The sequence below is a fragment of the Diorhabda carinulata genome, chromosome 3 (assembly GCF_026250575.1).
Source record: "Diorhabda carinulata isolate Delta chromosome 3, icDioCari1.1, whole genome shotgun sequence".
NCBI classification, from domain to species: Eukaryota; Metazoa; Arthropoda; class Insecta; order Coleoptera; family Chrysomelidae; genus Diorhabda; species Diorhabda carinulata.
Genome location: NC_079462.1, coordinates 2,991,032 through 3,014,764, shown reverse-complemented (window position 1 = coordinate 3,014,764; position 23,733 = coordinate 2,991,032). Strand labels below are relative to the sequence as shown.

General features: G+C 32.8%; 1 protein-coding gene across 1 annotated transcript in view; it reads left to right on the top strand.

Moving 5' to 3' along the window:
• The window catches only part of LOC130891106 (netrin-1-like), a 226,381-nt gene that overhangs the window by 153,845 nt on the left and 48,803 nt on the right, over positions 1 to 23,733 (top strand). The window contains exon 2 of the mRNA XM_057795665.1: positions 8,367 to 8,555. Coding sequence (XP_057651648.1) covers positions 8,367 to 8,555 — 189 coding nt within the window. The remainder of the gene's footprint in view (positions 1 to 8,366; positions 8,556 to 23,733) is intronic.

Here is a 23,733-nt window from a genome sequence, read left to right as displayed (position 1 = left end):
ACTTTTATAGTGGTTTAATTGACTTTTTGGCTTCGGGGTATCGTAAATCGGTGGAATGGGTAAGAGGTGGAAATTATAATCGTACCTGCATCAAGGTTCCAATAACTGAAAGTAATAAAAACCGCCATGCATAAATGCTGTGTTAATATTTACGCTGATAGAAGAATTTGATTAATAAATCACATCGACTGTGTAATGTGTTTTAAAAATCTATAATGACAGTTAGAAATTTGGAAATAAAACTTCTCTTCAAAATAACATACAATAACTTACAATTAGCTAGTTGAAAAACTATGATTGGTTTCATAGAAATGAAAGATAACATTATAGTACTTTTTAGTATATGAAAATCTATGTAATTTGTTTTTGTGTTACAACAGGAAGCCAGCATTTAATATCAATACCTACAATTTTGTCGCCAATTCATCAGTTCGTTGCCAGCAATTAATCCGCATGTCACAACGTAACGTGACATTAATGAACGAATTGAATATAATAGATTGTTTACGCAACACGTTACGCTGTTGAAATATTGGAAAGGATTGGACGAATTATATGACAAAATATCATCATATACCTAGTAGATATAATTTATAAACAAGTACTAACTTAGTACTAAGTAGTTTTTTAAAATATTCTACAGCATTATGGCTGTTTTTAACTTAATGATATGAATCGACCAGATTTTTGATAATTTTCTAACAATAAAAACCTTCTTGAACAAGTTTCTGCAATTAAATTATACTATATTGACACTTAATGACTGCTTCATTTATTTTAAATAAAAGGAAACATTTTCATAACTGCATTCTGAAATCCTGATAGTTTACGACTGTTTTCTTAAGCCCTATTCACTTTTTTAACAATGGTAACTTTTCTAGACATTTTTTCATAACTTCATTCTCATACCCTGATCATTTGCGACTGTTTTCTTAAACCCTATTCACTTTTTTAACAATGGTAACTTTTCTAGACATTTTTTCATAACTACATTCTCATACCCTGATATTTGCGACTGTTTTCTTAAGCCCTATTCACTTTTTTAACAATGGTAACTTTTCTAGACATTTTTTCATAACTACATTCTCATACCCCGATATTTGCGACTGTTTTCTTAAGCCCTATTCACTTTTTTAACAGTGGTAACTTTTCTAGACATTTTTTCATAACTACATTCTCATACCCTGATATTTGCGACTGTTTTCTTAAGCCCTATTCACTTTTTTAACAGTGGTAACTTTTCTAGACATTTTTTCATAACTACATTCTCATACCCTGATCATTTGCGACTGTTTTCTTAAACCCTATTCACTTTTTTAACAATGGTAACTTTCCTAGACATTTTTTCATAACTTCATTCTCATACCCTGATCATTTGCGACTGTTTTCTTAAGCCCTATTCACTTTTTTAACAATGGTAACTTTTCTAGACATTTTTTCATAACTACATTCTCATACCCTGATATTTGCGACTGTTTTCTTAAGCCCTATTCACTTTTTTAACAGTGGTAACTTTTCTAGACATTTTTTCATAACTACATTCTCATACCCTGATCATTTGCGACTGTTTTCTTAAGCCCTATTCACTTTTTTAACAATGGTAACTTTTCTAGACATTTTTTCATAACTACATTCTCATACCCTGATATTTGCGACTGTTTTCTTAAGCCCTATTCACTTTTTTAACAGTGGTAACTTTTCTAGACATTTTTTCATAACTACATTCTCATACCCTGATCATTTGCGACTGTTTTCTTAAGCCCTATTCACTTTTTTAACAATGGTAACTTTTCTAGACATTTTTTCATAACTTCATTCTCATACCCTGATCATTTGCGACTGTTTTCTTAAGCCCTATTCACTTTTTTAACAATGGTAACTTTTCTAGACATTTTTTCATAACTACATTCTCATACCCTGATATTTGCGACTGTTTTCTTAAGCCCTATTCACTTTTTTAACAGTGGTAACTTTTCTAGACATTTTTTCATAACTACATTCTCATACCCTGATCATTTGCGACTGTTTTCTTAAGCCCTATTCACTTTTTTAACAATGGTAACTTTTCTAGACATTTTTTCATAACTACATTCTCATACCCTGATCATTTGCGACTGTTTTCTTAAACCCTATTCACTTTTTTAACAATGGTAACTTTCCTAGACATTTTTTCATAACTTCATTCTCATACCCTGATCATTTGCGACTGTTTTCTTAAGCCCTATTCACTTTTTTAACAATGGTAACTTTTCTAGACATTTTTTCATAACTACATTCTCATACCCTGATATTTGCGACTGTTTTCTTAAGCCCTATTCACTTTTTTAACAGTGGTAACTTTTCTAGACATTTTTTCATAACTACATTCTCATACCCTGATCATTTGCGACTGTTTTCTTAAGCCCTATTCACTTTTTTAACAATGGTAACTTTTCTAGACATTTTTTCATAACTTCATTCTCATACCCTGATCATTTGCGACTGTTTTCTTAAGCCCTATTCACTTTTTTAACAATGGTAACTTTTCTAGACATTTTTTCATAACTACATTCTCATACCCTGATCATTTGCGACTGTTTTCTTAAGCCCTATTCACTTTTTTAACAATGGTAACTTTTCTAGACATTTTTTCATAACTTCATTCTCATACCCTGATCATTTGCGACTGTTTTCTTAAGCCCTATTCACTTTTTTAACAATGGTAACTTTTCTAGACATTTTTTCATAACTACATTCTCATACCCTGATATTTGCGACTGTTTTCTTAAGCCCTATTCACTTTTTTAACAGTGGTAACTTTTCTAGACATTTTTTCATAACTACATTCTCATACCCTGATCATTTGCGACTGTTTTCTTAAGCCCTATTCACTTTTTTAACAATGGTAACTTTTCTAGACATTTTTTCATAACTACTTTCTTATACCCTGATCATTTGCGACTGTTTTCTTAAGCACTATTCACTTTTTTAACAATGGTAACTTTCCTAGACATTTTTTCATAACTTCATTCTCATACCCTGATCATTTGCGACTGTTTTCTTAAGCCCTATTCACTTTTTTAACAATGGTAACTTTTCTAGACATTTTTTCATAACTTCATTCTCATACCCTGATCATTTGCGACTGTTTTCTTAAGCCCTATTCACTTTTTTAACAATGGTAACTTTTCTAGACATTTTTTCATAACTTCATTCTCATACCCTGATCATTTGCGACTGTTTTCTTAAGCCCTATTCACTTTTTTAACAATGGTAACTTTTCTAGACATTTTTTCATAACTTCATTCTCATACCCTGATCATTTGCGACTGTTTTCTTAAGCCCTATTCACTTTTTTAACAATGGTAACTTTTCTAGACATTTTTTCATAACTACATTCTCATACCCTGATCATTTGCGACTGTTTTCTTAAGCCCTATTCACTTTTTTAACAATGGTAACTTTTCTAGACATTTTTTCATAACTACATTCTCATACCCTGATCATTTGCGACTGTTTTCTTAAGCCCTATTCACTTTTTTAACAATGGTAACTTTTCTAGACATTTTTTCATAACTTCATTCTCATACCCTGATCATTTGCGACTGTTTTCTTAAGCCCTATTCACTTTTTTAACAATGGTAACTTTTCTAGACATTTTTTCATAACTACATTCTCATACCCTGATATTTGCGACTGTTTTCTTAAGCCCTATTCACTTTTTTAACAATGGTAACTTTTCTAGACATTTTTTCATAACTACTTTCTTATACCCTGATCATTTGCGACTGTTTTCTTAAGCACTATTCACTTTTTTAACAATGGTAACTTTCCTAGACATTTTTTCATAACTTCATTCTCATACCCTGATCATTTGCGACTGTTTTCTTAAGCCCTATTCACTTTTTTAACAATGGTAACTTTTCTAGACATTTTTTCATAACTTCATTCTCATACCCTGATCATTTGCGACTGTTTTCTTAAGCCCTATTCACTTTTTTAACAATGGTAACTTTTCTAGACATTTTTTCATAACTTCATTCTCATACCCTGATCATTTGCGACTGTTTTCTTAAGCCCTATTCACTTTTTTAACAATGGTAACTTTTCTAGACATTTTTTCATAACTTCATTCTCATACCCTGATCATTTGCGACTGTTTTCTTAAGCCCTATTCACTTTTTTAACAATGGTAACTTTTCTAGACATTTTTTCATAACTTCATTCTCATACCCTGATCATTTGCGACTGTTTTCTTAAGCCCTATTCACTTTTTTAACAATGGTAATTTTTCTAGACATTTTTTCATAACTACTTTCTTATACCCTGATCATTTGCGACTGTTTTCTTAAGCCCTATTCACTTTTTTAACAATGGTAACTTTTCTAGACATTTTTTCATAACTACATTCTCATACCCTGATCATTTGCGACTGTTTTCTTAAGCCCTATTCACTTTTTTAACAATGGTAACTTTTCTAGACATTTTTTCATAACTTCATTCTCATACCCTGATCATTTGCGACTGTTTTCTTAAGCCCTATTCACTTTTTTAACAATGGTAACTTTCCTAGACATTTTTTCATAACTTCATTCTCATACCCTGATCATTTGCGACTGTTTTCTTAAGCCCTATTCACTTTTTTAACAATGGTAACTTTTCTAGACATTTTTTCATAACTACTTTCTTATACCCTGATCATTTGCGACTGTTTTCTTAAGCACTATTCACTTTTTTAACAATGGTAACTTTCCTAGACATTTTTTCATAACTTCATTCTCATACCCTGATCATTTGCGACTGTTTTCTTAAGCCCTATTCACTTTTTTAACAATGGTAATTTTTCTAGACATTTTTTCATAACTACTTTCTTATACCCTGATCATTTGCGACTGTTTTCTTAAGCGCTATTCACTTTTTTAACAATGGTAACTTTTCTAGACATTTTTTCATAACTACATTCTCATACCCTGATCATTTGCGACTGTTTTCTTAAGCCCTATTCACTTTTTTAACAATGGTAACTTTTCTAGACATTTTTTCATAACTTCATTCTCATACCCTGATCATTTGCGACTGTTTTCTTAAGCCCTATTCACTTTTTTAACAATGGTAACTTTTCTAGACATTTTTTCATAACTACATTCTCATACCCTGATATTTGCGACTGTTTTCTTAAGCCCTATTCACTTTTTTAACAGTGGTAACTTTTCTAGACATTTTTTCATAACTACATTCTCATACCCTGATCATTTGCGACTGTTTTCTTAAGCCCTATTCACTTTTTTAACAATGGTAACTTTTCTAGACATTTTTTCATAACTACTTTCTTATACCCTGATCATTTGCGACTGTTTTCTTAAGCACTATTCACTTTTTTAACAATGGTAACTTTCCTAGACATTTTTTCATAACTTCATTCTCATACCCTGATCATTTGCGACTGTTTTCTTAAGCCCTATTCACTTTTTTAACAATGGTAATTTTTCTAGACATTTTTTCATAACTACTTTCTTATACCCTGATCATTTGCGACTGTTTTCTTAAGCACTATTCACTTCTTTAACAATGGTAACTTTCCTAGACATTTTTTCATAACTTCATTCTCATACCCTGATCATTTGCGACTGTTTTCTTAAGCCCTATTCACTTTTTTAACAATGGTAACTTTCCTAGACATTTTTTCATAACTACTTTCTTATACCCTGATCATTTGCGACTGTTTTCTTAAGCCCTATTCACTTTTTTAACAATGGTAACTTTCCTAGACATTTTTTCATAACTTCATTCTCATACCCTGATCATTTGCGACTGTTTTCTTAAGCCCTATTCACTTTTTTAACAGTGGTAACTTTCCTAGACATTTTTTCATAACTTCATTCTCATACCCTGATATTTGCGACTGTTTTCTTAAGCACTATTCACTTCTTTAACAATGGTAAGTTTTCTAGACATTTTTTCATAACTTCATTCTCATACCCTGATCATTTGCGACTGTTTTCTTAAGCCCTATTCACTTTTTTAACAATGGTAACTTTCCTAGACATTTTTTCATAACTTCATTCTCATACCCTGATCATTTGCGACTGTTTTCTTAAGCCCTATTCACTTTTTTAACAATGGTAACTTTCCTAGACATTTTTTCATAACTTCATTCTCATACCCTGATCATTTGCGACTGTTTTCTTAAGCCCTATTCACTTTTTTAACAGTGGTAACTTTTCTAGACATTTTTTCATAATTACATTCTCATTCCCTGATATTTGCGACTGTTTTCTTAAGCCCTATTCACTTTTTTAACAATGGTAACTTTCCTAGACATTTTTTCATAACTTCATTCTCATACCCTGATCATTTGCGACTGTTTTCTTAAGCCCTATTCACTTTTTTAACAATGGTAACTTTCCTAGACATTTTTTCATAACTTCATTCTCATACCCTGATCATTTGCGACTGTTTTCTTAAGCCCTATTCACTTTTTTAACAGTGGTAACTTTCCTAGACATTTTTTCATAACTTCATTCTCATACCCTGATCATTTGCGACTGTTTTCTTAAGCCCTATTCACTTTTTTAACAGTGGTAACTTTTCTAGACATTTTTTCATAATTACATTCTCATACCCTGATATTTGCGACTGTTTTCTTAAGCCCTATTCACTTTTTTAACAATGGTAACTTTCCTAGACATTTTTTCATAACTTCATTCTCATACCCTGATCATTTGCGACTGTTTTCTTAAGCCCTATTCACTTTTTTAACAATGGTAACTTTCCTAGACATTTTTTCATAACTTCATTCTCATACCCTGATCATTTGCGACTGTTTTCTTAAGCCCTATTCACTTTTTTAACAATGGTAACTTTTCTAGACATTTTTTCATAACTTCATTCTCATACCCTGATCATTTGCGACTGTTTTCTTAAGCCCTATTCACTTTTTTAACAGTGGTAACTTTTCTAGACATTTTTTCATAATTACATTCTCATACCCTGATATTTGCGACTGTTTTCTTAAGCACTATTCACTTCTTTAACAATGGTAAGTTTTCTAGACATTTTTTCATAACTACATTCTCATACCCTGATCATTTGCGACTGTTTTCTTAAGCGCTATTCACTTTTTTAACAATGGCAACCTTTCTAGATTATATTTCATAGAAGCATTGGTGAACAGAATTTTTTTTACTATTTTCTTAGACCTGAGTCATTATTATAATGATCTCAATCTTTTCAAACACTTGTTCGTAACTGTATTCTCAAATTTTGGTACTTGACGACCGTTGCCTCAAGCTCCAGTCGCTTTTTAAACGATGGAAACATTTCTAGATACTTTTTAAAAATTACATTCGCAAATCCAGACAGTTTGCAAGTATTTTTTTAAACACTTTTTAATCCTTTTTTATATATTATCAACCTTATCGACTACATTTGCAAACCATGTTATTTTGCGTCATTTTTCTTAAGGCCAGCTACTTTTTCACAACTGTTTTCCCAACTAATTTCGTAACTAGTCACTTTTTGAACCAAGTAAAACTTTTTTATGACTACGATGTCGTATTACGACTTCTAGTTCCTTTTCTAAAAAATAGAACATTTTTTATGACCGAATTATCAAATTTTCTTCTTGGCTTCTCAATTTCTATTCACTTTTCATAACTGCTTTATCAGATTCTGACCCTTCGCCCTTGTTTTCGTAACTCCTAGTCACTTCTTCAATCACAGAAAACTCACAATACACTTTTTGATGACTTTATCGAATCACGGCATTTTGTGACTATTAACTCAACTACTAAGTCAATTTTTCAACGATAGGAAATTTCCGAGGCACTTTTTCAAAGCCACATTACCAAATTACGGCTTCTAACTATTTTTTTTTAACAATAGAATTTTGATTATAAACTTTTTTTAACAGAAAATACTCAAATCGCGACACTATGATACTTCGTGATTGTTCCTAGTTACTTTCCATCTTTTTAGACACTTTTTTTTAATAATGACACTTTGTGACTATTTGGGTGACTCCTAGTGATCATTTTCACCCAAAAAAACTTCTTAGATACTTTTTTATAAATTTATTTCAAATCCTATTACTTATTTCATACTATCACAAAAATAGAAAACTTTCTAGATACTTTTTGGTAACTTAATGACTAATTATGACTCCCAGTCACTTTTTTAAAAATGGAAACCTACCAAAACGCTTTCTATGATTGAATTCCCAAATTCTGTCACCTTCTGACTGACTTTTTCAACACTAATTGTCAAATCCTGTCAATTTTTGACGGTTCTACTAACTCGTAGTTAACAAAACTGTTTGATCCAAACATTTATTATCATCAATTTGTTAGTAAATTCGTCGATTACATGGAATATTTTTACAATTTCAGCTTGCGAATGCAACCAACACGCTCGCCGTTGCAGATTCAACATGGAACTATACAAGTTGTCCGGCCGAGTGTCCGGCGGCGTTTGTTTGAAATGTCGTCATTTCACCGCCGGAAGACACTGTCATTATTGCCGCGAAGGTTTCTACAGGGATCCTAACAGAGCGATTACGCATCGCAGAGCATGCAAACGTGAGTACAAACTCAACTTCTTAATTAAGAATTTACTGAAGCGATTACTGCTTTCGCAAATCGTTTAATTATATGATACGTCATTTTTTATAATCAGAAATACACGTAATAGCTGGTAGGTATTGCAAAAAACACCTTGACAGGTAACGATCTTTGTAGATCTGATTAAGCACCAAGTTTATTCTTAAATATATATCCAGGGTGTTCCGAGCAAAATATTTGGAAGTAGATGGCGCGAAATTTATGCTGTGACATAAAAAAATTCTCGCACGACCTCTCGTTTCTGAGTTACAGGCGTTTAAAGTTGCGATTTTAAATAAATAATTATAATTTATGATATTTTTTTTCAGAATATCTCTTTATGGCGAACGGTTTTCTTGGTATGTACAGGGTCCTTCACGACGATCTGAGTCGATATGTATATGGGAATGTACTGCCACTAGTGTTCTGAAAATTTGCTTGCATGGGTTTTCTGTAACTGGACCCAAACTACGTTATTTCAAACGGAATGCTATGGTTTTTATAACATTTTTGGAATCTACGCGAAATTTCAATATAACTCTATATAATGCACAATATGCCTAAAGTCCACCATTTTTTAATTATTTTACAATTTCGAAATTTTTGGACACGTGCAGGCCTCCACTAAAAAAATTATATTTCTAAGTTTGAGGGAGTCAGCTCTAATATTTTTGGGATTTATACAAATAACACTTACAGTTTTAAAAATATGTGAAAATCTTGACAAAAATTTATATAGGGTGTTCAGAAAATGGTGCCGAATTTAGCTATCTAAAAACTTCGAAACTACAACGATCTAAAAATCTACGTAACTCCTAAACCATATAGAGTTAATCAGAGTACGTTTTTGTTGAAAATAGATTGAGAAATTCATTTTTGCTATCTTTAAATTGTACAGGTTGTCCCTGTGAAAGTAACGGATTGTTAATCATTGGACATAAGCCGCCTCTAGCTTTCAGAAAGTAGTGTAGAATTATTTATTCTCTCAAATACACTACAATGACACAGCATTGTTTTCGCTTCATTCACTCACTCCCGAATTGTTTGCATCAAATCCCGGAGTTCATTATTAATGTCAAAAGTTGTACTTAATTTTAGTTTCCAGAATTTCTTTTTGAAAGTATTCGCACTCGACCACAACTATTTGCAATTTGCGTGAAGTTTTAATTTGTATTTAATTATCTAAATCTAAAGAGAACAAAGTACCATGGTGAACGGATAAACGAGAATTAAAGAAAAATAAACGCTATAAAAATCGACGACTGTCTCTAATCTCACCAGGGTATCAACAATTTCGTAATTAAGGAATCATTATTAAGAGATAGCAGTCATGTTTCGCATGCATTAAGGCCTGTGGTTAATCTGCAAGTTAAATATCTGCAGGAACTAAAATGGCGATTGGTGATTACAAAGTGAAAATAAATGAAAGTTTTAAATTAGACACATTGAGTACAAGGATGGAAATGGAATTTCGAACTACGACAAGCGCTAGAAACACTATTAGTCGAACTAAAAAAACGTAGTTAGTACTATATACAACTGAGATTAATTTTATATTTACATAAGAAGTGGATCCTTTTATTTAGAGCAAAGTTAAAAAATAATTTTGAGTTACTCTTCATTAATTACTTATGATTGGTTGGTAATTCTTGTTCTAACGTGAATTTATATTTTGTAACATTTCTTCAATACTTGTTTCGTGTTAACATTCCTTTCATTTAATGAATTTTATCACATTTCTCTTTGGTTTATACGATTTTAGTAATATTTTACTCTTTATCATGTTCCTCGATGGATATTTAACAACCAGTAACTTATTCTCTTAAATCGTGGTTTCAAGATGCTTGTTAAAGTTTTAATTTCATAATTTGACAAAATAATGCAATGCCTAGACATAAAAAGGACTATTGTATAAGATTGAAAAGCTCTTTTTTCTTAATCTCTTCCTCATCCTTAAATCCTATTTAACTGACCGCCAATTCCTAGTTAAATACCATGATTAACATTCCTAGCTGCATCCCATAAAAACTGGAGTTCCGCAGGTAAGTGTACTGGGTCCTCTTCTTTACCTAGTATACACGATGAACTCGCCTATTTCCAACAACGAACACGAAGACCCTCAAATAGCATCCCAACTTTTACAATCAAACCTGGATAGTCTATAAGTATGGCTAAAATTGTGGCAAGTCTAAATGGCAAGGAAATAAACAACGAGAAGACGTGAAATACCTCGGAATTCACTTGGAATGAAGACTAACGTAAAAAAACACATCTCCGCTAAAAGGACTTGGACTCAAGCTGCATAAACTCTACTGGACTATCAGAAACTCCAAGCTACCTCTTGAATACAAGGTCTTGTTATACAAAGTTATTCTCAAACCAATCTGGTCATGTGGAGTGCAATTCTGGGGCTCGGCATCAAACTCGAATATAGAAATTATCGAAAGGTTTCAAGCAAAAACTTTTATAGATACGTAGCTTCCACCTTGTTGAAAGCTTTTTCGTAACGAAATGATCCTTAAAAATTGTAATCATTGAGTCATCCGAGATGCCTATTGCTTGCACAATTTATTGATGCTAATTGATAGGTTCTGGCATCATTCTGATGAGATGCGAAATTAGAGAAACCAGTCAGCAGTTAAAAATCTCCTTGCAATTGCAAGCAACATGTGAATTTATTTGTCCATATCTTGGACCTTTTAGTTAATCTTGAAACCACTATTACCACACCGGAAAATACTGTATCTTTTTACGAAATTTATTGACTATAAAAACCCAGTAGGCCTTATAACAGACAATTACTGTCGTATTGAGAAGGTTTTGTGGTTCATATCCGAACTAGCCTGATATAAGATAAACATGTTATCAATTGATAATAAATATAAAAAAAAAATATGATAAAAGGGTCGTAACTTTACACATATACGTAGATAATTCATATTCTTAGTTTAGTTACTGAAATGAAAGTAACAGGGCTCTGTTTGGTATGGAAATCTCACATTTTTTGTATGGCTCTTCTAAAGGTATGTAGAACGTGTTCTAACTAACCCCAAACAAAAACAAAAACATTTAAAGATAAATTTTGCTGATTTGGGAAGCCACCACGTTTATTGTTAGGGTAATCGTCTTTCTGTAATCAGATCTTATCAAATTAAACAGCAAGTATTGCTAAGGAACAACTCCTACAAGACCTTTTTGTCATTCTCCGGAGTTTGTTGTCGCATTTAGAGCATACGCGTCGTTTTTTCTTTTGTATTTCTGCTGCAGGTGCTACCCGAAGAACTGAAGTTGTAGTTCCAATTGCTGCGTCAATCCTATCCTTGATACTTCGGTGTTGTCCGGGTAGATCCCTTCTTTTTCTCAAGTTTGTCCGACAATTCACACATGTAATCAATCCTTGCCAATGGCTTTCCTTTCCGCTTATTTTTAGAATAATTATGGCTGTATATGAAATATGAATATCTCTATATTGGTGAAACGAAGAATTACTTCCAGAATGTCGTCACTGTATTCAGTTTGAGGGGTAGGGCCTTGTCTTGAGTGGACAACATCAATACTCCGCGTTTTTCCAGATATCACCAAACTAGACGTCTTCCATTTCTTTTCGTTTTTGCCTTCTAATTCTTCAAGACCTGGTTGAAGCATATATTTACTTGAACCTCTCTTTTATACTGCCGAGCAGCTCTTATCTTCATCAAATGATATTCTTGGAGACTTTCGCTTTCTCTTCTATCCAGAATCTTGTTTTTTTTCCTCTCCGATTACAATTTCCTCGATTAGTTCAGCGACTTCCTGAGTTTCAAGCCGTCATTTTGACGAACACATTTTACTTGTAATACTAAAGCTTCGTCGAACAGGCGATGCAAGTTTTATTTAGACTTACCTGGTGAAAATCCTTAGAGTTCAACGGTCCTTGCTCCTACTTGATTCAAAGGTTATACCATAAATTATTCGGCAGAGGTAGTCGAACCGACGAAGATTTAGTATTCCAGGGATTATGCGCCAGGCCTAATTGAAAACTAGTTCGAGACCTGATCGGCTCTGGAGAAACAAAAATCCGGAGTCTTCTAGAACGGTTTTAACTTGTTTTTGCCGACTCTGACTGGTCTATTTCGCATTTTAGAAAAAGATTTTGGATTACACCATTACAAAATATAACTGGTGCAAGAATTTTAGGGTCAAGATAGTTGTTGGAGGCTTAAATTCGTAAACCAGACGATTAAGCGTTTTTTTCGGATAAAGCTCACAATAAATCCAAAAAACAAAAAGTTCCAGCAGGACGGATCAACCTCATACACGTCCAATAGATCTCAGACACGAGTTCATGAAATGTTTCCTAGTAAATTGATCTCCAGGAGAGGTGACACAAGTTGGCATCCACGATTTAACCATGCTGGCTTATGCCAAATCTGATTTTTTCAATAACTTAGAATTTTTTAAATGTAAACCTTTTTTAGAGAGATCTTGTATGTTAAGAAATGAGTTTTGTTTATTGCGTTTCATCAATTTTAGTTTCTACAATTGAAATTTCATTAGATTTGGTTGTTTTCCTGAGTTTTTGCTCGCTGGCATTCATTTCCCTTTCAGCTAACTTTTGTTTTCGACTTCTTTCAAACTCCTAACACTTAACGAACACTAGAGAACTCACTAACTTTGCTAATTCGCATCGATTTACGAAATTCGCTGGTTGTTTTACTTGAAAAAAGTCACACACTAGTTTTATTTCTTTATTTGTGAAAAAAAAACGTGGGAAATACAGTGCAAAATCATTGTGTGTATGATACGTTTCTTATACAATACAGGTTAGTATCAAAAATGCGTTATACAGAAAATTTGAAAGATTTTCAGAACAAGAAAATTCTGAGATTGCGCAAACTGTTTATCTTGAAGTGAAAATATATTTTACAAAATTTACAACTTTGTGAAAGTCATGGGAAGTGAAAACACACATCATGAATTGAGAGAGAGAAAGAAAAAAGTTTTATTGTCAAAAAATTCTTACAATTTGTAGACGAAAGCTTGTAAAAACTAAAAAACAAACATACAAATAACTAAATAAAGTTACAAATAAAATAAAATTTCAATGTACAAAAGAAAACAACAATGAGTAACGAAATTATAGTTAATAGGTAATAATTATATATAACTCTATAGCAAAAATTAAACAAATATGCAGCATGCCCGGAATTAAATATTATTATTAGAATAGAAGTTTATTTAGCACCTTCCAGTGAATATGTCTTTTTGCGCGAAAAGATTATATCGATTTGATTTCAATTGGCAAGTGATTGTGCATTTTTTTGCACTGTAAAATATTGAGCCGTTAACTAATTCTGAACGTGGAGTTCCGGGTTCTTAAATGGATAGCCGTATAACGATTATACTCGATGAGGAAGCCTTATTTCTTTCTTTTTTCATTCACAATGGTCCATATTTCTTTAGAAACATAGAATTAGAAAATTAGAAAATATAGAAAATGGGTTAGGAATTATCACGAGAAATTGAGGAATGCAGAAAACTCTAATTTATTCAGTAATTTTGTCATTTTTCCATAAAGATGGAAATAGATCGAAGCACCAGTTTATTGAAACTATAATCGAGGCGATTTATCATAAAAAAACATATAAAAAGGTACAAGAAGTGAATTTTTTTATGTTTTTCAGTCAAGTCATTATGAATTTAAAAATATCTGCTTAGTAATTTACGTGTATGCCATTGTAAAAAGCAACACGATCTTCGAGAAAATTAATTAGGAATGCGTCGCTTGTCTACACGTTTTTGATTCATTAGCAATTTGGTTGGGAAGCGATGACCATTCGTTATAAAATCCATGCAAATCGAATTATGGCAAATTACATTTCACCTGGTGAATATATATTATGAGGATTTTCAATATACCATAAAAGTTTTTTCTACTTAAGTGAACGTTATTGTGAAAAAATTTTCTTTCTGTCTAAAGCGGTGGTGAAACGCACCACGGAGGGGCAATTTTATTGTTAAAAGGGCAATTCTAAAATGGACTCGACACGAGCTTAACCCTTTCGTTCTTGTGCATTGTATTATTCATCGAGAAAACTCTCTAAAAACATCTCGTTTGTTCTAAACGACGTACGATTACTAATTAAAGCTAATGCCAAATGTGAGCGACTTTTCAAGTTTTTTTTGCGAAGAACAACATGAAGTAAGATGACGACTTGAAAATTTGGTTTTTCAAGCAACAAAAATGTTAATAATAATCGATGGAGCAGTTTCAAATAGCAAAGATATCTCTTGAAGCAAAAGCGAAGATATTTGGTTTCATTTTGACAGAATGAAAATCTTTCAGTACTTTCATTGGCTCCATTTTTTTTGTTATGTCAAATATGCAGTATCAAGAAACACTCGTAAATTTGCGAAAAGAAAAGTCAAAACTTTATTTAACATAAAAGGAGCGATAAAAAGGCTTTGTGAAGAAACAGAAATCACGTACCCAAAATCAGTCAAATATATGAGAAAATTGTTGCCACGTATCATTTGAGTTTCTTGATCGAACGAAGTAGTTTTTAATATTAAACATTATGTATGTTATAAAAAGGAGGCATACGTATTTTAGAAGGGCTAAGGCACAAAAAAACGGTCTATAGTACGAGGCTTGTCAATAAAATAAAGTTGCCAACTCTATTTTATGAATAACCCTCGTAGAAGATAGAAAATTTTTATATAGATTCGAAAAATTAAGATATTAAGATTATTATTTTCACGTAGATCAGTTTCAGAATATTAATATCTAGATTTGAGAAAGAAATACTCAAATTTTTGCATATCTATTTAGAGGTTGTCTTAAAAATTTAATAAGAAAGCATTAATATTCGAATCATAACCCGTATTAATTTGGTTTAACCTTGATAATACTATTCTTTAAAAGTAGATGCAAAAAATTGTTCAGCTTTTTCAACATCTTCTTTAAATCATTTTCGGTTAACTCAACCTGGATAAAACCTCTTACCTTCGCATCAGCTGTCAACTATATACTTCGGCACTGATGGCTCGACCATCTGAAATGATTTAGAAGTACTCTAAACCTTCATCGTTCCACCAGGCACCAAGATGTCCCACTCGATTCGATCTATTTTTGCATCTGGATCTGGTAATAGCCCATCGTCTAACTTACTTATGAGTCAGCTTTTGTATTTTTGTTTCTAAAGCCTCAATCATCTTACTGATTCTTTTTATTAGAATTAATGTCTCTTGATGACACAGATCATTGACACAATTACAATTATTAACTCAACAATTCAACTACGAGACCCCAATATTAGCATCAACAAAATATTTCAATTATATAAGTTATATTCCATTATACAGACTAATGTCTGATGGATTAGGCGATTAATGGAGTTTTGTACACAACTTGTGTGCTTAACAAATACCCTCAATCACACTATATGTCACATGACAACCTTGCAATATCAGTTTTAGCACAGCAACGATGTTTTCAGGATTTTGGACTACTTTCACGAAATTCATCCTGCAGCATAGTGCTACCAGGATTGAATTGGGAGAAATCAGCGAAACGCGATGGCTAGAGATGGTGCTTCATCCACAAAAGTCGAAGCACAAATGGCACTCGTATGACAATGACCGTTAAAAATGTCAAACTTTAATCGGTGATGTCAGATTTAACATATTCACAACAATGTTGCCATATCTCAAAACTTAAGTAGCATCCCTCATAATGAATGGAATTAATAATATTTAGAAATCGCTGTTTCAGTATATATTTAGGGATGTATTAAATTTTAGTCGTTGTCTTATCTTGGGAGGGCAGGATGAAATATGAATGAGGGCCGTTCCGGTTACCACGGTACTAAAATCACGTTTAAATTAAATTTAATACTAAAGTTAAGAAACCATAGGTCATTTGACTCAGAAATATATTATAAAATGACAGTATCAGGGTCGTAAATATTTTAATATCCTGACCAACCACAACGCTTCGGTATTTGAGTCACGTTCTTATGAAAACGTTATTACTTTCGATCACATTGTTTCCATGTCATTTTACAAAATGCGCATGAAACATGGCATCGTATACCTCTTTGTATTTATTGAGAATACACGCAAATTAAAGTTTTTTTTGTCGATGGGTGCAGTTGTACGGTTTCCCGCATACTTCAATTCATAAAAATAAACAACAATCTTGCATATATACGTAAAAATTTACGGTAAATAGAAGAAATGTCAAGATGCATAATAAAGAAGACAGACATTATTGTTTACTGCCTGATACGTATGTATATATGTCTCTAACATAATAGACAATATGTTTGAGATCGCATCTAAAATTATAATGATTAATGAAGTGAATAATTGTAAACTGAATTGCAATAAACCGTTATTTATACGGGATGATTCGTTTAGATTGTATAGGTACATAAAATTCAGAAACGAAACTTATACATTTATTTGTATAACTCGACCAGCGCACATAGATCGTTTTTCAGGATTTAGGCGGCCAAAATTATTTTATGTGATATTTATATTACAAAATAGTTACATAAAAAGAATTCTGTGTTTGGAATAACTTATCGAAATTATTTGTTGGTGCACGGTGGTTAGGCGCACCTACTTGTGATTTTTTATCAAAAAATATTTTATTCTAGATCGTAGTTGATTTCAAAGTGTTTTTTAATATTATATTGAAAATACATATGACATACTCACGGCTTTCCCCAAGGAGGGACAGCTGTCTACGTTTTAATAATAGTTTCGGGTATGTATTATTAAATAAAACAAAGTTTATTTTCTTCTAATAAGTAAGTAAATATATTTTATTATTAAAAAGCTAAATAGATAATCACTCAAAATAATCAATCATACATTGGAGACTTATTCATCTACATTTAAATTTTCGCCGCTTTCATCAATTTTCATTGGTCGGTTTGGCTCAGCAGGAATTAATAGCTGCATTGTCTCAAGCAAAAATAATTTTGAAGCGATTTTCTCATGGAACTAATAAATGGGTCGGATGTTAATAGTAACCTATGATAAATATCTAAGTTGCATTCTTCCCTCGAAAACTTGCGAGCAAAGTTTAGGCGATAAGACCTAAAATGTTTATTGCGGGCCTCAGCAGCTTCTTCCGAAAGTTGCCCTATCGGCAACAACGAATTTTCTATTATTGAAGCTCCATGAATTAGAACCTTATGCATCGTTGGAGTCATAGGATGCCAGCCATATAACTCAACATATAGTTTCGCAGTTTCCATGGCGTATTTATCATATTTTGCTACGTCAATCTTATGGCCGCCGCTTGATATGGCTTCTAATATCACTTTTAATCTAATAATCAAGTCATAACTTATCCCAGTGATTTCTGCAGCCAATTCGGGGTTCTCGAAGAATCTTCTGCTGGTATTTCCATCGTTTGTGTTTCCGAAGTTACTTTTTGGCATATCGACTAAGAGAACTGTCTCCTCTCTAAATCTTTGCTGAATATCAAGTTTCTTCTGCTTTTCTAGATTTTTTTCTTCTTCGGTTCGTCTCTCGCGATATTTTTTTTTTCACTGGCAATTTATATGCTAAATGCAGCACACTTTCGAATATCCGGATTCTTGCATGTAATACGGAAAGGCCAAATTCAAGAGCTTCAGGGCATACATCATTTTTTTTTGTTAAATCTTTTGATGTAGCTCCACATATATAACATCTGCTGGTCGATTTGGTGTCTGTAGTCATTTTAAAACTATGTTGAAAAAAAAATTCTCTCCATTGAGGTCAACTTTCGTCAAGTTAGATTCTTTTACGAATCTAAAACTTATTGGACAATTGACAATATCTAGGTGAAGATGGAGCTGGATTTTGCCACACGATTTTACTTTTATCCTCACCACAAACAACTCGTAGAGGTATTTACGAGTCAACATTTTCACCCCCGAGCAGCCAGGTGAACCTATAACAATAAAAAAATAATATTAACACAAAAACATAAAATCCGATTTTTTCCTATTTTTGTCAAAAAAATTTCGGCGTGTAATTATTCATTTTCGTCGTACTCTTACACATTCTATTCAACAAAGAATCTAGAAGTAAATTAAAAAAATGAAATTTTGTAGTATTGAACAACTTTATCAAGAAATTCATTCAAAACAATCACTTATTCTAGGCGAATGTGTTTAATAACGGTGAATGGTTGATATCTATTTGGTCGTTAAGAAGATTTGCTGCTTTTATTTATCTCAAGAACTTCTAAGAGAGATACTTTTGTTAATATTGGTAGAATTCCTTATTTAGGCACTTTTTGTATTTTATTTCCATGTAAACATTTAGTAATACAACTTGTTATTAAAAATACTTAGTGACTTTTATTTAGGATTTTTTAACCTCCTGGCTATTCATCTTTCACGATAATTACAAGATGTAACCTGGTATAAAAAGCGCGGATTTATATTCAAGTAAAATCAAAAAAATATGTTGACTCCATCCCCAAAAAACAATTTGTTTGTAAACCACACATATTTTGTCTTTCAATAATGTTTGATATAAATGTGTTTGCTGTCTCTATATTAACCATTTCGGCTTGTACAGATCAAGATGTAAATTATAATGTAAAGAACTATTCTTCGGAATTCTTCTAATATATAGTTTTGCTACTTTACATCAAGTATTTACACTCTGGTACGGACACGTGATGAGGATGGAATGGCCGAAGAAAACATCGATATACTAACCGCAGAATAGAAGAAGACGAGGAAGACCCTTAAGGACCTGGAAGGAAGAAATTGAACAAAATATCAAAGACAGAGCTATCCAGGAAAACGAGTGGATAGATAGAAAAATTTTGCGTACGAAATCTAAATTCTATGAGATAATCTACGGGGAGTTTTATACAAAAATTTAAGACTCTAATACCTTTTATAATGTCTACTTCACTCTATAAATAAAAGAAGGATGTTGCCAGAGTTTCCAGATTTGAAAAAAACATTTCTCATCGAATACGGGTATGAAATGGCTGCGTTTTCAAGGTTATAACCTAAAACCGCAATCATCGGTCTTTCAGTACCCAGAATAACATTTATAATCTGATGCAGCCGACTGTATTCGATTCCTCAGGTATCTACGTTGAGATGAGGAATATGCTGGTCAATCGATTTAGAAAAAAGTTAACATAGACCACGTGTGAATGAACATTAACAAAAAGTGTCCTCCGATAAAATAAGCGAATGGTATGACGTGCTTAGAGCAGAATATATGAATAAAGTCTTTTTTCTCCTGATGAATCGTTGTCTTCTTGTGGCTTTGTCTATTATTGGCATATTCACATTTAATTCCTTCACTTTTCTTCTCTCAACTCGCTCCGAATTTGAGTTAAAGCGAATCTCGTAACTTTCCATGTTGGTGCTCTATGTACGATGATGATCCCAGAAGTACCAGGCCCATTTGGAAATAAATATACTTAGTTCTCAACATAATCTTCTTTTAGATCAATAAACGGTGCCCAGAGATGTTAAGCTCTTTAGAATAGCAATTAACTCTGGACATTGATGGAAAATCTTTGACCAACGAACAATGTTTTCAAATCTGGCAACAGAAAATAATCAGAGGGGGTTGAATCTGGTGAATAGGGTGCATTAGGAGACGGTAATTCCTCAATTTTGGCCATTGCGATAACGGATGTGTGACCTAGTGCATTGTCTTGATGAAACTTATTTTCTTCTTAATTAAATGCGGCCGTTTTTGCTTTATTTCTTCGCTAAAACGTTGTACTAAGTTGGCATAATACTCGACGTTGATAGTTTTTCGTTTTCCATTATAGTACGTTCTAGGTTCTATATTTAACTAATAAATTTATACATGGATTCATGTATTCATTTCACATTTAGAAATTATTTCGCAAATAATTTAGCTACTTAAAATGTATAAAGCCCTCATCTTACATCTGTTGCGTCTTCTAGTAATTAATAAAGGCATACACCAAGTTATTCAAACAAATTTAAACTGAAATTTCTTCAATCACTCAACATTCCTTGTGGGCGTTACAATATTTGAATTGATTCTATAAGATCTCGAAACCGTTAAATTCTACATTCATGGAAATTCGCTACAATCGTCGAAAAGTGTGTGGGAGTCTGCAATCAACATTTATTTCACGTTTCCTAACAGAATCTGATCAATAATCATAGTCGGAATGAACACTGGAATAATTGGTTGGATAATAAACATTCAAGTCACATCGTTTGCATTTATGAAGAAGTTGGTGCATATTGAAATGCGCTAATGAGTATTAGGCCAGGATTAGCGAAATATTTTGCAATTTGGAAACATTTAATGAATCGTGTTGCTTTATACTATAAATAAAAATATTTTGTATTAGATACATACTTATTTCGATAAGGATTATTAAACCTCATTCATCCGGAAGTTTAAGATCTTAAACACGATATTTTATATGTTTAAGTGAGATAAGAGAAAAGGCGTTGAGGCTATGCACCTTACAAATAATGTTTCGTCTATCTAGGTGCTACATCCATTCTTGAAACACAAGCTCTTACCCTCGTAGTTCATATATGGACAGCTTCGCAATTGCAAAATGCTACCAGATGGAACTGAAACACCAAATTTCCTAATGATCTTTTTTTTTAATCATCTGGTCCAGTACCTCGCGGAACTTGTACTAAATGTTCATGGATGAAGAGGCTTCTCAGTTTGTAATATCGTCTCTTCCTCGTTTTTGGCTTTTTTGGCCCTATACCGACAAAGTTAAGACCAGAAAGCCCAAATCGACATTGAACTACCTTTCATAAACAACTCTAAAGATTCAGTGAGTAACTGACTGATAGAACATTGACGTGTTCACTGGAACTCCATCGATCGCGATAGTAAATTTCATTGATCGCCTCTAAGGTACTTCAGGACATCTATTACATTATTGAACATCTGTAAAGTACTTCCAGATGTTATGATTCCCATTAAAAAAACGATTTGAAACTATTTTTTAGAAGTTGTGCATATTTAATCACTTCAGCTAACAGAAACTCTTAACAACAATAAATTTTCTTTGTTTTTGTAACATTTTTTCTTTGGTGATTGGATCGTATTGATCAGAGTGATGGTTATGCGGAGGAAGCTTCTTTAACTCGTCTGAAAAATACGTTTTCTCGACCTCGGGGGCATCAATGACCTCTTCATCAACTCAAATTTTCACTTGGTTAGTGATAATTTTAAGCTTGAAACCAAAAAAGTCTTAGAAGTTCAAATCTGGAAAATATGGTGCATGGGGCAGCAATTTTTAGCTCAATAATTCGACCAATTTGGCCATAGCGAGAAACGAGGTGTGAGTTGGTGCGTTATCATGTTGGAAGATCCGTTTTTTTCTTCAATTTCGCGTCAAATCGGCCGATATAATTCGGTATACTAAAGTCCTGTAACTATAATCAAGTCGTAGAAGTGAATCCCATCACTAAAACAATTTTCGCCTTCTTTGGAGCACATTCGCCGATTGAGATCCACTATTTCGACTATTCTTTCACCTCTGGTCTGTATCAGTGGATCCATGTTTCATTGAATGTCATGAAACTCCTTTCGGTTGAGCTTAAACAGCGTCAAACACTGCTCTGAAGGAGTCTCGTTGTTGCGTTTGTTATATGAGCATTTTCATGCCCAAAATTTCATGCAGGATCAACCAAAGCAATATTTTTAAATGTTTTATGTGTCAGCTATCTCCTGCAATTCCTATTACTGCTCTATAAAAACGAGATCCTCTGTGGTAGCAGTTTTCGAAGCACCTCGACATAAATTATCAAAAACTGCTGCACGACAATGTTAAAAAAATTTGTGAGAGTCGTTATTGAAGAAGAAGAGTCACCATACAAGGCATTCAAATTCTATTTGAGTTTGCCACGCGTATCTTTATATCAATATTACTTCAATATAGAAAATTTCAGCAACAGACCTAATGTTTTTACAAATTTTCTTACTACAAAACCAAAATAAAAACGAGACACGAAACGATTTTTATTCTATTTCTTGCAGCTTTCGAATATTCCAGATGAATATAAACGAAGCTAGTTAACTGTGACGGATTCTGTGTTCTTATTCGATCCGCAAGGTGTTCTATAAAATAAATATGATTTCAAATTCCTGCAGCGCATATCGAATGAATTCAGATTTCAGATTGTGCCGTGGATTTATCTCCATTTTCGTCATATAATTTACGGAATTCTTCATTTAATTCAACGATCGTTTTAAAAATTTTAAATTGAGTGTGAAATATCTAGGTTATGCTGATTGGTTAAGTGATTAGGGCGGTTTAATTATTCATAATGTTTCTTCTTCGGGATTTTGACTAATAGACCAGGGCTAAAGCATCTGGAAAGAAAATAAAACAAAAATGAAAAACGAAAAATAATTTACGGACAATCTGTGAAAGAGCAAGAACCTGATTATTCGAGAGATTATTGAAAAATAGTGCTAAACCCTTACCGAGACTTTCGATTGACGAAAAAAAAGGAAAATCATTTCTTTTGTATTGAATTGCATCATCCTCATGCATTTTAATAGAAACTATTGTTAATGGAGATAATATTTGTGTCTTTAGGTCATTTCGGATTAACCCAATCATGATCTGAATGTTCGGAAACTAACCCTGATCACGTTCATTGTTGTTCGGAAGTTAATCGGGTCGTTGTCGTATTATGGTAGACCCTGGTAGACCAGTGGCAAAATACTGATGCTGAAGGGTTGTTTCATTTGTTTTTTGAAGTTTAAAATGAGCAGCGTCATAGGTGTAGTCGTAGTATAAATTATTTTTTCTTTCATTTTTGGTTGGGTTTCATCTTACTACTATCGATCGAAGATGAGGAACGCACCCTGGGAAAGCATTTGGAACTCACAAACGGTCAATTTCGTTATTCATACATAATTGGATGAAATGTGGATCCATTACTTCACACCCGAAATAAAATAACAATCAAAACAATGGACTGAAAAGGGAGAACCGGCTCCAAAGAAGACGAAGACCGTTTCATCTACAGGCAAAGTTCTAGCGTCGGTTTTGTGTGATGCGCACGGTATAATTTCCATTGACTATCTTGAAAGCGGAGAAATGAAGACAAATCGGTCGCATTTGGCTTTGAAGAAAGTGTTGTTTCATCAAGATAATGCACCAGGTCACACATCC